We start from the raw sequence: 17017 nt of genomic DNA, 5'->3' as shown, positions 1-17017 counted from the left end.
TGGGGCATGATGAACCTTAATTTATTCCCTTGATCATAGATGGCACAAAATCTCATCTCAACACTTTTTAAATATAATAGTTAATGTAATTCATGGGGTTATTATTCAGTAATGGTGTATATTTCAGACATCTTTGCTTTAAAAACTATAGGCTAATTATTCAATTTGAATTGTTGCTATCATGACATATCTTTGTTTAAAATTGGCAATTAAATATGTAAATATTCACATGCAAATGTTGAATAAGTTTAATAATTGTATAAGGTTAATGATTTCAATTAATTAGGCATGCTTTTTGATTACTGAAATATTTATGGTGTAAAACAGGTCTGGCAGAGAGCTTTATTACTCAGCTTCTGAAGGCTATGACAACACCACGTATGCCTGCTCCACGACACGAGTAGTTTCAGGGGTCTACAGGGGTCCCTGAAAAAAATTATTGGGGAAACACTGCATGCCTGTATACAGTGGGGAGAACAAGTAGCCTATTTGATACACTGCCGATTTTGCAGGTTTTCCCACTTACAAAGCATGTAGAAGTCTGTAATTTTTATCATAGGTACTCTTCAACTGTGAGTGACGGAATCTAAAACAAAAATCCAGAAAATCGCATTGTATGATTTTTAAGTAATTAATTTGCATTTTATTGCATGACATAAGTATTTGATACATCAGAAAAGCAAAACTTAATATTTGGCACAGAAACCTTTGTTTGCAATTACAGAGATCATACGTTTCCTGTAGTTCTTGACCAGGTTTGCACACACTGCAGCAGGGATTTTGGCCCACTCCTCCATACAGACCTTCTCCAGATCCTTCAGGTTTCGGGGCTGTCGCTGGGCAATACGGACTTTCAACTCCCTCCAAAGATTTTCTATTGGGTTCAGGTCTGGAGAATGGCTAAGCCACTCCAGGACCTTGAGATGCTTCTTACAGAGCCACTCCTTTGTTGCCCTGGCTGTGCGTTTCGGGTCGTTGTCATGCTGGAAGACCAAACCACAACCCATCTTCAATGCTCTTACTGAGGGAAGGAGGTTGTTGGCCAAGATCTCGCGATACATGGCCCCATCCATCCTCCCCTCAATACGGTGCAGTCGTCCTGTCCCCTTTGCAGAAAAGCATCCCCAAAGAATGATGTTTCCACCTCCATGCTTCACGGTTAGGATGGTGTTTTTGGGGTGTACTCATCCTTCTTCTTCCTCCAAACACGGCGAGTGGAGTTTAGACCAAAAAGCTCTATTTTTGTCTCATCAGATCACATGACCTTCTCCCATTCCTCCTCTGGATCATCCAGATGGTCATTGGCAAACTTCAGACGGGCCTGGACATGTGCTGGCTTGAGCAGGGGGACCTTGCATGCACTGCAGGATTTTAATCCACGACGGCGTAGTGTGTTACTAATGGTTTTCTTTGAGACTGTGGTCCCAGCTCTCTTCAGGTCATTGACCAGGTCCTGCCGTGTAGTTCTGGGCTGATCCCTCACCTTCCTCATGATCATTGATGCCCCACGAGGTGAGATCTTGCATGGTGCCCCAGACCGAGGGAGATTGACCGTCATCTTGAACTTCTTCCATTTTCTAATAATTGCGCCAACAGTTGTTGCCTTCTCACCAAGCTGCTTGCCTATTGTCCTGTAGCCCATCCCAGCCTTGTGCAGGTCTACAATTTTATCCCTGATGTCCTTACACAGCTCTCTGGTCTTGGCCATTGTGGAGAGTAGGGATGTGCAAAGCAGCCGGTATTTGTATCTGTATTTGTATTTGTTGAGGGGGGAAAAGTATTTGTATTTGTATTTGTATTTGTATTTGAGTAAAATTCTAAATAGGTGTAAAAATCCATTTTTTTGCGTTACACTTCTAATTTACGTTATAGTGTAAGTATTCTTTAATTATAATAATTATGGATATGCAATATTGGTTGATGTTTTTCCTTAAATCCAGCAATGAACATGTAACAACGAATGTCATTGAAAAAAATAATAATAACATAACAGCCATTACCTACGTTAACGTTACTCTGTCAACAGCCTTGTCTAAATTACCGAGCTAACAGAGCTACTAGTGTTGTCACGGTACCAAAATTTTAGTATTTGGTACCAATACCAGTGAAAATCCACGGTTCTCGGTACCAATTTTGGTACCAAAGCTTAATTTAGATTAAGTTTACATATATTAAAGTGTATCGGTTACAAAGATGGAAACTGTAGTATTAAAAACACTTTACAATAAGATTCCATTTGTTAGATAACATTAGATAAAATGACCTAACAATAAACAATAGTTAGGCCTATATAATGTCGTAATTATTCTCCTTGGGGTTAATTTAAAAATACATTTTTAAAATCAAAAGTTAACATTATTTATGTTAACATTATTTAATGCACAATGAATGAAGTGAACAAACATGACCAATCAAGTGTTTGTATTAAATAACATTCAAAACATTAATTAATGTTGTAAAAATATATTGTTCACTCAATGTGTTGATGTTAGACAACGCATTATGTAATGTTAATGAATGGTATCTTATTGTAGTGTTACCAAACTATACAGGAGATAAAACGTGTTTTATTTGACTTGACTGTACTTTTATTTAATCCAAAAACTGCATTCATATTTCATTTTAAAAGGGCTTTTTAAACCTGTTAAGAGTTATCCAGCCAAGAATAAGCCGAACTGCTTTTCTGACGGACTGATATTAATAACATAATGACGGCTTTTTATTTCATTTCTCATCTCCATAAATATAAAGCTAATGCAAGGGCTAGAAATCAATTAATTATTTGCTGATACTTCCTCGTCATCATGGAGAGCGCAGTTCGCACCGCTTTCTCCTTTCCACAAGCGCTTGCTCTCTGGTGGCGTCTGTCGTTGCTATGCAACCGCGCCGCTCATTTGAAATCTGCACGCGCAAAAAACGCGCTATGTGAACGGCCCCGTATGAAAACGTGACATTAGCCTAATCCAAAATATTTCCATATGTGGCTCTTTCCTCCTTTCTTATCAACAAGTGGATTTACAGCCACCACATCAGCAGCACCGCCGGTCAGGAAACGCAGCTTTTTGAAATAAAGTTTTTCTTGTTCCCGAATACAAATATTTTTAAAGTATTTGTTCGAAATAAGTATTCGTAAAAAACACATTATTTGTGCCTTTCCGAATACCGTATTCGGGTTCGGCTCCACCCCTAGTGGAGAGGTTGGAGTCTGTTTGATTGAGTGTGTGGACAGGTGTCTTTTATACAGGTAACGAGTTCAAACAGGTGCAGTTAATACAGGTAATGAGTGGAGAACAGGAGGGCTTCTTAAAGAAAAACTAACAGGTCTGTGAGAGCCGGAATTCTTACTGGTTGGTAGGTGATCAAATACTTATGTCATGCAATAAAATGCAAATTAATTATTTAAAAATCATACAATGTGATTTTCTGGATTTTTTAGATTCCGTCTCTCACAGTTGAAGTGTACCTATGATAAAAATTACAGACCTCTACATGCTTTGTAAGTAGGAAAACCTGCAAAATCGGCAGTGTATCAAATACTTGTTCTCCCCACTGTATAAGTCAGAATACATTTCCATTTCAGATTAACCTCTTTTATTGGGATTTTGTTTTGTTTGACATCGGTTATTCAATTATTTAACTAAATTGTCAAAACAATTTTAAACAGAATAGTCGATTTAGTATATAACATTAATGACACTTTAAAATATATATACATGTTAGTAAAAACAAATGCTTAATATAATTCATATTTTGTGCTGTGACTACTTAGCACAGGGTTTCTCAAACTCGGTCCTGGAGGGCCACTGTCCTGCACAGTTTAGCTCCAACCCTGATCAAACACACCTAGCTGTGAGTTTCTAGTGATCCTGAAGACATTGATTAGCTTGCTCAGGTGTGTTTGATCAGGGTTGGAGCTAAACTGTGCAGGACAGTGGCCCTCCAGGACCGAGTTTGAGAAACACTGACTTAGCAAATGCTTCCATTCATTTTCCTTAACTCACTGGCTGATGCATCAACCTCCTGCACATGTTAAAATTACGTCTAAATATGAAAGTAAATGCACATTGATCTTTAAGGGGCCATCTTAACCCTACTATTTGCATTTTCTATTCCTAGTTTTCCATTTTGCCTGTTTGCCTTTGAGACATTGTATGTCATTTGACTTAGCTCAGGCCTCTACCACCGATCAATAGCATCCTCACTCTGAGCAAAAATAGTTGTTTGAAGTGTCCTCTTTTTGTTCTCTTTTCCAGGAAACCCCTCCGAAAAGAAGAGAATGGCACAAGCCGAGGGGAGTATGCCATGAGCTCACGCTGTAAACAGCAGGTAGTGGAAACCAATAACACTGGAGTATAGTGGCCATGTTACAGCAAGGCATGTACAGCTGAACATTCTGTTCGCTACAGCACCACCGTCTCTCTGTTTGGGTTTATGAGAAGGACGCAAGGTATATTATGAATTTAAGAACTGTAAACCGCATGGCTGCCCTTCTTGGGACATAGAACGATGTTTAAAGAAAAGACTGTATAGGCAAGTATAAGCAGGCTTTGAGGAGACTTGGAAACTCCTAGCAATGTTGGCAGCTGCACGAGTATCACAAGACTCAACCTGATGACAATATACAACACCAACAAATAAAATAAACGCATGCACTTTCTGTTGAATGCAATGATGTTTTTAAATTCTTGTCTTCTTTTGTCTTTAACTCTGTCTCTGCAGTGTCCCTCATTGAACATTAAGGGTTCTCTCACCTCGTGTAGATTGTGTAAATGTGTTGAATGGATAAATTACGCATTGGCCCCATTGTTTTAATAGAGTCTGTTAGAGCGTCCAAATGGATTAGTTCATCCTGCACTTGTGTACCAAATATACAATAGAGAACAAGAAAACATCCAGAAATTTGTTGCGGTTTGTGTTACTATGCAATTGGAAAGGATAGAGTTTTTGAGGTGCATGCTGATAATACAAAAACACAATGCTAGCGTTAGCATTGCTATTAGTTAGCTGATTGAAGTTTGATCATTCTATAGATATGTATACATTTTAAACAAGCTAAATATGGCTGATGTAGCCTACATGTGAAAAATATCAATCATGTTTCATGTTATGGCTGATAAATAGCTGATATTAAAATCTATACTTTTTTTGTCTAATTATAAAGATAAAAGACACCAAAAACTGAAATGTATAGTTTTTGTGAATGTCCAAGCAATGTCTGGCTGCTTAGACAACATTATGTACAGTATGAAATATGGATTAACTATTAATTTTGAGATGAATAATTGTTTGAGTAGTTGAGATTTTAAAAGTCATAACATAGGTGACCTCTCTAACTTTTTTTATAATATAGAAGTTTGGCTTTCTGTGTTATATATTTATGTAATGGACACAATATGATGGATGTCCAGAATCAGTTTACCTTTCAGTAGCCACACATTCCCGTTCTCAAATATTTAACATTTGTATATGAAAGTGGTCCATAATTTTGCACCAATTAGATATATTGAACTGATACAAATGGGAAGCAAGAAATAAAATGGTAAAATGAAATTAAACACTTTTTACTAAATGTTCAATTTCAACTTTAAATTATATGTTTTTTCTAGAACTTAAAGCAATGAGGAATATATACATTTTTACATTAGTCATTTCCTCTAACTGAAATCAGTGAGGTTAATATAACAGAAAACAGTGCTCTAGTGTAACTGGATTTGATAATCATGTCATCATTTGTGGCCTGTTGTCCATCTCGAGTCTTGGGAATGCTTGCAAATCATTCTAGATTCACATCAAGTCCCTTCTTGACCCCTCTGGCAACTCTTAAAATCTAGGATGGTACTTATCATACTTTTACTAAGATGGTTTATAGCTATTTTTGAAGTGGTTAATACTGTGATTTCATGTGGGTTAGTGGATGCTTCAAAGATGTATCAAGGTGATTCATCAAACAAGCTTAACCCTAAATTTAGCTTGTAATGTCACTCTCAATCAGACCCTCTCTATTGTTTCGTTTATTTTTATTAGAACTGTATATCCAGTGTATCTAAATATCTGTTTTATAGACAGGAGCTTGTTGTATTTAGAAAACAGTGATGCAATGTTCATGCATACAGTAACACTGATCTATGAATCATAATATAAAACCATATACAACTGAGCAATGATGTTTACATAAAATACAAGCTTATGTAAACAAACATCCCTCTTCATATCCTGTAAAACATTCTCACACTCTACTGTACAGTCATTCACCCGTTCAACAAGATATACGTACTGAAGATATATGTGTATTATACTGTACAAAGATACTCAGAATTGTATTGCATGAATGTACATATCAATATTTGCCTTCTTGACAGTCTATCGTGTGTACAGAGTAAGAGAAAATGTTTATAGGGGTAAGTATAAATCGATGTGTCGTCAGAACAGAATAAGTGTTATTGTTTGTCTGGAACAAGCCATTAATGTATATTTGAGTAATCAGAGGTTGTTGCACAATGTATGCATCACATACCAAAATGTAAAACAATTATATATTGTGCATTGAACTAATTTAATTGCAACTTGCTGACTTTTTTTAGTTTTAAATAAAATTGTACTACTGAATTGTATCTTGTGCTTATTTGTCTGCAAAAATAATTTGGTCTCTAAATTGGTCTGTCATAATTTAAACTGGAAGAGTAATTCCGTAATTCTGTACATGTGCATCTTTCCAGTCTGAAAATAGCAGATATAATATGTAAACAGTGTATGCTTATAAATATCTGATTTCATTACACTGTTGATGCCTGATATCTGTCAACCTTGGAACGCTTTGTGGTTTTATGTAGTGGATAATTATATTCCATTAATTGCTATCTGAGATATAATCATCTCTATATAATTATTGTCCTAAAAATATCCTATACCTAGCAACAACAAGGCCTTGTTGGACTCTTTATAAAAGAGAGATTTCTCTCACGCGCATAAAACGTTTTCTTTTATTCTTTTTCTATTTACGAAAACTTTCTTTTAATATAATATTTGGGTGCATAATATTTGTTTTTCATTTTATTCAAGTTAAAGTTCAGCCAAGACAGTTAGTAAAACCTCCATGTCAGGCAAGGGTGAATCCGTTGATGGAGTTAAATGAGAGAAACCGTGGGGAGAAAATGTTGTCGGCTCACCTCTGTCTGCCGACACACCTTGCTTGACAGGTAGTTTAGAAAAGTGGAATATCAAGATGTCTTTCCAATAAGAACCACAGTGTAAAGATATTTTCTCTGTGCTGCCAGATAAATTACCCCAGTGTGGATAAGGATGATAAATTGCTTGGAGAACCTGAAGGCCGAGTCTGCTGTCTGTCAGTCAGTTTCACGTGAAAAAGCTGATGCTTTACAATGTTTACACTGTCAATTAGTCAGGCTCCAGTGCGGCTTCTAGTCAGTCAAAGTTATTGGTCAGCGGCTTCATATTATTCAGACCCAATGCTCTCATTGTACATCACAGGTCTCTGAAATGTATGTAAAACACTGAAACTCAGAAATAAATAGTTAAGATATTGTTCAGGTTATAAGCCATTTTCATATATACTACTACTATATACACTACTGTTCAAAAGTTGAGTAACTAAATTGATCAAAAGTGACAGTAAAAACATTTACAATGTTAGAGAAGATTTCTATTTCAAATAAATGCTGTTTTTTTTTAACTTTCTATGAATCCTGAAAAAAGTAGCATGATTTTTAATTTAAATTTTAAATTATTCAAATATCTTAATATTTCACAATATTACTATAATAATTTACGCTTTTTTGATAAAATACATCCAGCCTTGGTGAGCATAAAAGACTTGCATTAAAAAAAAAAATCTTACATTCTGTATACATACAAATGAATAACAATAAATAGCCTAAATAGCTCATAAATAAATACAAATATTTATGAAATTGCCTTAACAACGATACCTTATATTATTATACATATATATTATAATAATTATTTATTAAATAAATAAGTGTTTCAGTGCAGGCATTCATGAATTCATCAACAAGTTTTCATGTGCATAGCTCCTTTTCCTCCAGGCAATCATGCATTTGCCGCTGGCGGAATGAGGAGTTGATTCTCTCACCTTTCTAAGCTTCCTCATAATCGCCCTTTATAATAGGTGACCCAGTATTAATGCAGTGCTGATCTCAAGCCGTTCCTTGAGATTGAGAGGACATATAACATAGCACAAACCCATGAATACCCACAAATATCTCGTCACACGAACATATACACAACTATCTAGGTGCAGTACATGTTAATAAGGGAGGCATCTCTAAATGAGAGAAGCTAGGAGAGCTGTTCTCTAACTTCTCCATCAGACGTGCCATTTGAAGATAATGCAATGAGACGGCTGGGGCCATTTGGAGCACTGATGCGTCTCTTCTCCACCGAGACTTGACTTACACGGGAACAAAGCCAACCCGACAGCCTGTAAATCGCTCTACTCAGCTCCTGCTCATGGGAAGAGAGAGAGATAGAGAGAAAGGGGTCCACTTTTAGACGATGACACAAATCTATAGATATATGACTTCATCATGACAGCCCTGTAATCGATGATTCCACCGAGAAATCATATGAAAATGATAGATTGAATTAAACTTTGCTCAGTGTGCATGCACAACATTTGTAATAAGTAAACAGAACACTAAAGAAGCTTTGCTTTTCTGTCCGTGTCATTGTAGAGAGAGCACTGACTGCGCATATTATATTGTCAGGATTTGTAGCACTGCATTCAGCCTGAGTTGGGACAATAACAAACTCAACCGTGGCTCCAAAGCTGTGGCACAGCTGAAGCTAAGGCCTTTTGGGCCATATGGATCAAATGAAATGGACTGGAGGGGATAATCCTTCTGCTGTCCCCATAAACAAAACCAATGCACCACTGCTAATGTGGCTGCACCCATTTGCATCTCATTGGTCCAAGCCTCAGAATCAACAACAACAACATCTGTGAAAAATGCACCTCTCTGTTGTACAGGCTGTTCTTTGAAGAGATGTTTTCAGACTTGGTTCAATGGTGAGAAACCTCAACAAGGTTACCGTCAGTTATTGGTTTCAGTTCAGTCTTTTTCCACCCAGATCCGGGATGTAACTATATTGTGCATTACAGCATACATTACAGTTAGTTCTATTACACAAATTTGACTGTATAAGCTGATATAACATTGTCCATTGTTTTTCTTTAGTTGTGTCCCAAATGACACACTACACTATGCACTTATACACTATATGAAGACTTCAGAAGCAAAAGCCTCTAAGTCCTTCTAAAATTTTTGTTTTATATTAACATTTTTATCAGGCTCCTATGTATAGGTTTCTACCCAAGAACCGGCATTTCTGAATGGGCTGAGGCTGGGATTTAGTAGTGAAAGTATTTGATGAACGTATACTCAATATTATTATCTCAGAGGTGGCTTTTAGAGGCTTTTGCATTGGAGGTCTTCATATACAGTACTTAACCATGTATTGTATGACTTTTATAAGGTTATTATTTTGTCATTCAACAGAGTCTGACAGCCCCTCCCTCTCCGCTACATAAATTAAAGCTGCGAAAGTGCATGAAGTGTCCAACATTTCCTGGTTAATTAATCATCTGCATATTTAAAGTGCTCTATTTCTTTTGGGAATACAAAACAACATAGAATAGTGCACAAGTACGCAAATTGTGATGCACCTCATGTAAACATGCACTAGACGGACGTGTTTGAGCATTGCACTTGCGTATTGCGTTTTTAAGTGTCGCGAGTGACACGCCTTTCAAAAATCACAACATTAAAAGACATTCAACATTTAAAAAACGCATTTTTTTTTATTCCACTACCAGTTAAGTGGTTAAGTCAAGGAATCATCCACTTGACTGATTTGTTCAATAACGATTAATTTAAAGTCACCCTGTGGTGAAAATCAAGCTTTTAATGTTGTTTATATGTCTATGTGGTGTTTTTAATATGCTTTAAGACAAACCATGTGCAAATTCATGTCAACACCATTGCTGAGTATGTCTGAGTATGACTGAGACAGTCTAAAACGTTTCTGACGTCACAAACTACCTTGGAACCAATCAAGTCAACGTGTGATCGTCAACGAGTTGATCTCTGAGCCAGCGTGAGTGAGTGGAGCCGGGGCTAATTTGCATATTCATAGAACCGCGTATACTAAATGAGGCAAAGGTGTAGAGTACATTCAAGCTATTTCAAGGCATTAAAAACATTTAAATGTGTCATTTTTGTGATCAAAGATGAGTGGATAAAATCATTGACTACAGGGGGACTTTTAAGAATGAAACAAGTGAACTGTGTTTATGAGCTAATCATTGAATCATTCATTCAAACTATTCGTTCAAAATTACTGATTCAGAGGAATGAAACAACCTGAGTGAGTCAAGGAGTCCTCTTAACTGATTATTTTCAACACCACTGATTCATTTAAGAATTAAACAATTGGACTGTCTTTATAAGCAAGTCTTTGAATCATGCACTTCAGCGATTCATTCAGGAATGAAAAACACCTCGTGTTGCTCAGGAACGCATTTGCTTTGGTTTAGTTTGGAGCTATTTTCATTAGCGGAGCAAAAATATAGTGGGCAAAATTTGCTACAATGTGAAATACTAAATATATCTTCTTGTTTATTGAACTGTTGAATAAAAGCAATAGCCGTCTCAATCTGGATAGACAGTTAAAATGTTCCATGAGACACTAAAAAATTTGACGAGAGCAGCCCTGTAAAAATGTACACTGTAAAAAATTACTGTAATTTTAACTTTAAAAGACTGTAAAAATGCTACAGTAAAAACATGTTAATTGGTTAACAGTAAGTTCCCTTACAGATCTAACTTTACGTATTTTTACAGTAAAGCACTGTTAAATGTGCCATTTTGGGAAATAAAAAAGAACACAATCAAATAATTGTCATTCCCAGAATTCCCTGTAAGACAGCTCATATTTGATGCTTTTTAATTTGAACAATTATTAAGTATTTCTTTTTGTAAATTACAGTTTTATATTGTAAAATTGTACTGTATATTGTATATTGTACTGTATTTTTACAGAATTATTCTGGCAACCACAGCTCCCTTTTTTCTTTCTTTTTTTTTTGTGGAAAAAAACAACAACAAAACAAAACAAAAAACAACAGGTTTTTTTCTACAGTGTATGTTTTGAGGTACCATTTGACTGCATGAAATAAAACCGCAGTCACACTCTGCAGTTTTGGATGCCTGGGGAAAAGTCAGCCGCATGCACACTGAGCAGCTCTAGTGTCAACCGGTGCCAGAGTGTGATGGAGAGCCCTACAATGCTCCTGCCTCTTCTGCCAGCACTTTTTGAAGATTTCTGGCCATTTAAAAGAGTTTGCACAAAACAAATGGCCACTTACCCCTCTCCCCCATGCCCCTCTGACAGCGAGGTGTGTAATCAATGTTCAGCGTTGACCTTTCTAAGGAATGGAAAACTGATGAACAAAAACAAAGCTCAAGACCGAGTGTTGTGGTTTGGTCCATCTCACAAATTTGAATGATAGTGGACAGTTGTGGGATAGAGTGATGACAGGTTCCTGGGCTCTGAAATGGAGAGAAAAAGAGAGAAAATACCTATAAATCAGTGATGAAATCATATGTGCTTTGTGTTAGTTTCATATTTCTTCTAGGTTAAACTGACATATGCATTTCTATTAATATACAAATAAATATTACACTATAGGCTATACAATGTTCAATATCTAATATATTCAAATACTACTACTAAATTATAAGCATATAATACACAACAAATGTCTTCACTCATGCATCAGTGTCAGCAACACCAATTGTCTTATCTGGACCCTCTAGTTTTCTCAATTTATTAGCTATGGAGTTACATTGCCACCCTGTGGTTATTTTATAAAGACATTAAATAATTACCAAAAACAAAACCTGTGAATAGTGTTCACTTTGGCTTGAATATATTTCTAAAATAGACTTTTTTTTTAATAGTCATTGAGCCTGGTCCAACATATGTGATTTAAACTAAATTATTAAGGCACAATTTCTGTCACACATATCTTTTAATTGCAATCAAATATAATAGAACAAGTTTGTTAACAGCTGAAAACTACATTCAAAATTTTATCTAGCAATGTCAATTCATTCATTGTGGTGACATTATTGTACTAGATCAGATTAAAAAGAAGCGGCAAACATATAAAAATAAAGCATACATCGAAAACTGCCTTTTTTAGCCTTTGCCTGAGGAAGAAAACATAGCAACAAACACAGGGAAAAGTCCCACAGAGTTTGTTTTTCCATTTTGCCCTTTTGTAAAAGACAATGTTAGATGTGCCAAGTACAATTTTTTGTTTTGTTTTATATAATATATCTGAATTTTATGTAATATTTAATTTAATACTTAAAATTAGATGTATATACGAGGTCTAAAAACCTCATATATATACACAAACACGATAATAATAAATACATAAATGAATACAAATAATAAAATAAATAAATAAATATGATACATTTAAACAATACGAAAAGTCAGGACAGAATGTTGATGTACATGAGATACTTCAGGAGGAACTTCAAGCAGAGCATAGCATTGGCTGGAAAAGGAGTAGACATACTGGGAATCTGGGCAATGCCATCAGTTCTGCTCTCAACAAGCAGTCTAGCCATCTGGAAAGAGCCTTTTCTGGCTGACATCAAAACTGACCTGAAAAAGGTCAGGTCGGGGTAGCACCCACCTTCAAGGGCATACAGACAGCTTCGGTGTTACTATTACTGACAACATTATGTAAATTAGTAACTAGTAAAAAAAAAAATATATATTAGTACTATTTACTATTTATTTTAATATCATAGCACCCACGGGAAAAACACGTCTCCAATCATTTTAACCAATCAAAAATATTGATTGAGATTAAGGAGGCTCTGATTGGTGGATCATCTCACATCAGGTTCCAGCAGTAAATACATAAATAAATAGCAGTTTGGATGCTGGATTTCTGAAGTCACATGAAGCAATGAATGAATGAATGAATGAATGTATGAATGAATGAAAATGATGATTTCCCATATGTGACGTTATATCCTACTCTGAGTCGTTTGAGTTTTTAACGAACACGTTTTTTTTAACGTTTTTAACTAACATGTTTTCTTTTCGTCGCCATACATTAATTAACACAAATTAGTTATTAAAAAAAGTTACTCTATATTTAATTTATTATTAATTATATTTCGAAAAAGGTATGTAAAATGCAGGGGTATTCAATTAGGTTTGTAGTTTGAGTAAAAGAACTGGAAGAAAAAGCTGTAGCCTAGCTTTTCTCAACTTGATGAGTAAAGGGTAATATTTCTGTTCTGGTGATATCTCCCAAAAATGAATATTTTATCATTCATTTACATGAGAACCTGTGATTTTGTGTCAATAATGTGAAAGCAGTTATGCAAACAGTAGCCTATGCTTTAACTTGTAGTTTAAAGGTACACCATGTAGGCTAACTTTTTTTCTTACCCTCATTCTCTGTGGTAAGCCTATTATAAGTGTTTATAATTCAGACCTAGTGGGATGGTGTACCGTCAGATCCGTAAATAAAGAAACGTTGCTCCGGGCCACTTGGATGCGTGTATGGTATAGCATCTTACGCACAGAAGCCATTGGCAAATGCTGCTGTGCTTTGTGGCACGTCTGGATTTTATTGGCTTGTGCCAGTGGAACGTCAAAAGATGCTCTTGTGCCACTAAATCATGTGACGTGCCAGTGGATTGTGGCATGTGCCACTGAAACTTGCGACGTGCCGATGGATTGCATCATGTGATACTTGTACATGTGCCAGTGGATTGTGGCATGTGCCACTAAAACTTGTGACGTGCTGATGGAGGATTGTATCCTCCTCCAGTAGTGACTGACAGAAGAGCAGTTATACTGATCTATTTGTGATACTAAATCCTAAATAGCCAAATTTAGTGATTTAAAAAAATAATAATATAAATGTACTATGTAAATATATATATAAACAAGCAACATATTATTAATGAAATGTCGTACTGCCGTTAAGTGCGTATGTTACGCAATCTACATAATGCTCCGGCAAACAGCGGCATGGGTCACTAGATTATTGAGAGGTGCCACAACATATGGTGACATGCTCCGTAATAATGTCAGTGGCACATTACGCAATCCATCGGCACGTCACCAGTTTTATCCACTGGCACATGCCAATGACAACCGGATGTGCCACTGAATGTGTCACTAAGCATAGCTGTATGCGCCAGTGGTTTCTGTGTGTAAGATGCCATGCCACTTAATTGTTAATACAGTTTCTTTGTCACATTCACAATGACAGAGAATAGCACGCTAAATATCGAACCTTCGGGGAATCACACGTTGTTTTTGTTTTTAAAAAAACGCCTAATAGAGGAGAGTCTACTGGCAAAAAAAGAACGCGGCAGTCACAGAGCTAGTAGGGGAGACCGGGGACAGTTGCAACAGGGGATAGTTGCAACATGTCATTTTTCTCCAATCAGAAACAAGCTAGAGTGATGACACTCACACTGTACATGCACAGTTAGACCCTCCCCCCACCAAGAAGACAGTAGACATATTCAACATTTGCTGCTGCATTTATTGAACAAAACTTGTTTTGGAGGTATGAAAGTAAATTTTTCATGAGATACATTTTTTGTCATACTGTCCAGACATTTTGTATGAATTAATCATTAGTTTGAATTATTGTTTTGTTGACTTCTAAGTGACATGGTTAGCATGTGTCAAAGTCAGTGTGTCTAGCAGGAATATTATGTTCTGTCATGGCTGATAGTGTTGGGGACGGTTGCAACAAGTTATAAATTGCATGTTTAATAAAGGTTTGTTGCATTGCAAATTGTTCAATTCTTCCTGTCTGACACTGAAATATGGAGAGATTGAATAGCATCTGTAACACCTGCACACTGAATCTATGTAGGCCTATGTTCTACACATAAACAAACAAAACTCAATAACTGTTATTTGATAAATATGACTAAATAAATAAATTATAGGCTACAATAATATTATTGAAATAAATAATACTATAATATTATAGTAGGCCTAAAACAGTTAATATTTTCAGAATTATATGCTCATTGAGACAAAAAGCTCAAATTAATTAGAGAAATTTAAGGTATTTTTAACGTGTTGCAACCGTCCCATGGTTGTGTTGCAACTGTCCCCTGGGTCGGGGTCAGTTGCAACAACTGACTTCTTCCATTCAAATAAATACTGTGAACGATATGTCATATATAATCATCTTTAAATGGTATGGGTAATTAGCAGACAGATGCAAGTTTAATATATACAAATTTGGTTGGTCTAGTCCAAATAGTCTCTGAGTAACTGAGAGAAATGCAAAAAGTGTTGCAACTGTCCCCGGTCTCCCCTAATAAAACAAGAATCAGCATTGGCTTGGCTTTTTGGAGATAGCGAGAACTGAGGGATTTGAAAAGTGTCACGGAGATGGTGTTTTTTTTACTCAACGGGTGAGTAAGGAATTCCATTGAACAGATAAACTGTCATATATAGCTCTCCAGTGTTTATCCTTGATAATTTTTTCGATTATTAATAAAGCTCCACATGCCCCACAGCTTTGAGATTAGAAGAACCAACTAGTTTTCTCTTTGGATCTTTTAATTGTAAAGGAATAGTTCATCTAGATATAACATTTCTGTAATCTTTTTTTGTAAACAGTGTTCATTGTAAAGTATTATATATTCTATTGTGAAGGGTTATTTCATTATGGGTTGTGCCAGTAGTGCTGTACTGGAATTTATTTTCAAGGAAGTACCCCACCTCTGACTACCAAATATTTTCACAAAAAAATATAAAACACCTGCAATTTCACTTTGCAATGCCATTTAAACTGTCACGATCCCTGTATCATGGTTCCTTGTTGTGGACTCTTATTTTGAAATGCATTTTCTGTTCTACTTATATCATTACTTCCCCTTTCCTGTTTAGTTCCTGTTTACTTTTGTCTTGTTTGTTACCATAGTGATTCATTCCATTGATTCAGTTCCACAGTTTTAGGTGTGCCTTGTTAACCTGTTGTTATCCTGTGTATATATTCCCCAGTGTTTCAGTCTTGGTTTGTCATATGCATGTGGTGTGAAGCTGTTGAGTTCCTGCTCCTGGTTTTGACCTTTTTTGGTTTCAATAAATACTGCCACAACTGTATTCTCACCTCTCTTTGTCCCTGCTGCCTACACGTAACAGAAACATTGAAAAATATAACAGCAAGAGAAAATAATAGATCAGAACACAACTTTTAATTTAAATAAACAAAAAATTTAAATACTGCAGTGATGCTTTGTATGAACAATATAATCAGTGGCTGCAATGAGCTGTTTTGACAGCGTCTCACGAGCTCAGCTTCTTGTACGTTCTCGCCGGAACACAATAGCGGCTAGTGAAGACCAAAAAATACTATATGTATTTTTTATACTTTGCCCAAAAAGGTAGAGAAAAATGAAACTCTAATGCTATCATTAATCATATGGTTGGAAGTTGTTCAAACATATGCATTGTCACAACTAATAAAGCACTGACTGAATCAGGGAAATTTATCCCATTTAAAATGTACTGTATATAGAATTTATAGTTTGAAGAGTGTGATGCATTATTGAGTGAGTACTGGTTCGTTTTGCAAGCAAACAAAACATTAAAATACTAGAAAAAAATGTACACCCGACTAAGAAAACTAGTCAAAAGTAAAAATACAAAACTATACACAAACATCAAGTATATTTCTTAATACAAAGAAAATATCTCAACCAGGGGCGCATCTGGTACTCGCTAACAAAACTATGGGTGCTCCAGAAGGGGAACAAAATATCAAAAATGGTAGATGGATCCTGTTGTAAAAAAAAAAAGAAGAAAATCCACGTCCAGGCACTCACATAGTTAGAAAGGCCTTTATTGTAAGATATGGCTACATCTTAAAAAACACCAATGCGTATCAGCCCAAACAGGCCTTCGT

At 35.9% G+C, this 17017-nt stretch overlaps 1 protein-coding gene across 3 annotated transcripts in view; it reads left to right on the top strand.

Moving 5' to 3' along the window:
• Nucleotides 1–17017, top strand: part of prima1 (proline rich membrane anchor 1) — an 87922-nt gene that overhangs the window by 37729 nt on the left and 33176 nt on the right. The window contains exon 4 of one of the 3 annotated variants that reach the window (XM_084090787.1): nucleotides 4254–6604. The exons of 1 other annotated variant lie outside the window; for it this stretch is intronic. In XM_084090787.1, the coding sequence (XP_083946913.1) occupies nucleotides 4254–4356 (103 nt within the window). In that variant the 3' untranslated portion in view covers nucleotides 4357–6604. Of the gene's footprint in view, nucleotides 1–4253; nucleotides 6605–17017 lie in introns of those variants that run through there. One more of the 3 variants, XM_084090788.1, reaches the window with a different exon arrangement.

This window comes from Abramis brama (genome assembly GCF_963993115.1).
Source record: "Abramis brama genome assembly, chromosome: 18".
Classification (NCBI taxonomy): Eukaryota; Metazoa; Chordata; class Actinopteri; order Cypriniformes; family Leuciscidae; genus Abramis; species Abramis brama.
Note: the sequence above shows the minus strand (reverse complement) of the source record. Positions and strands in the feature narration are given on the sequence as shown.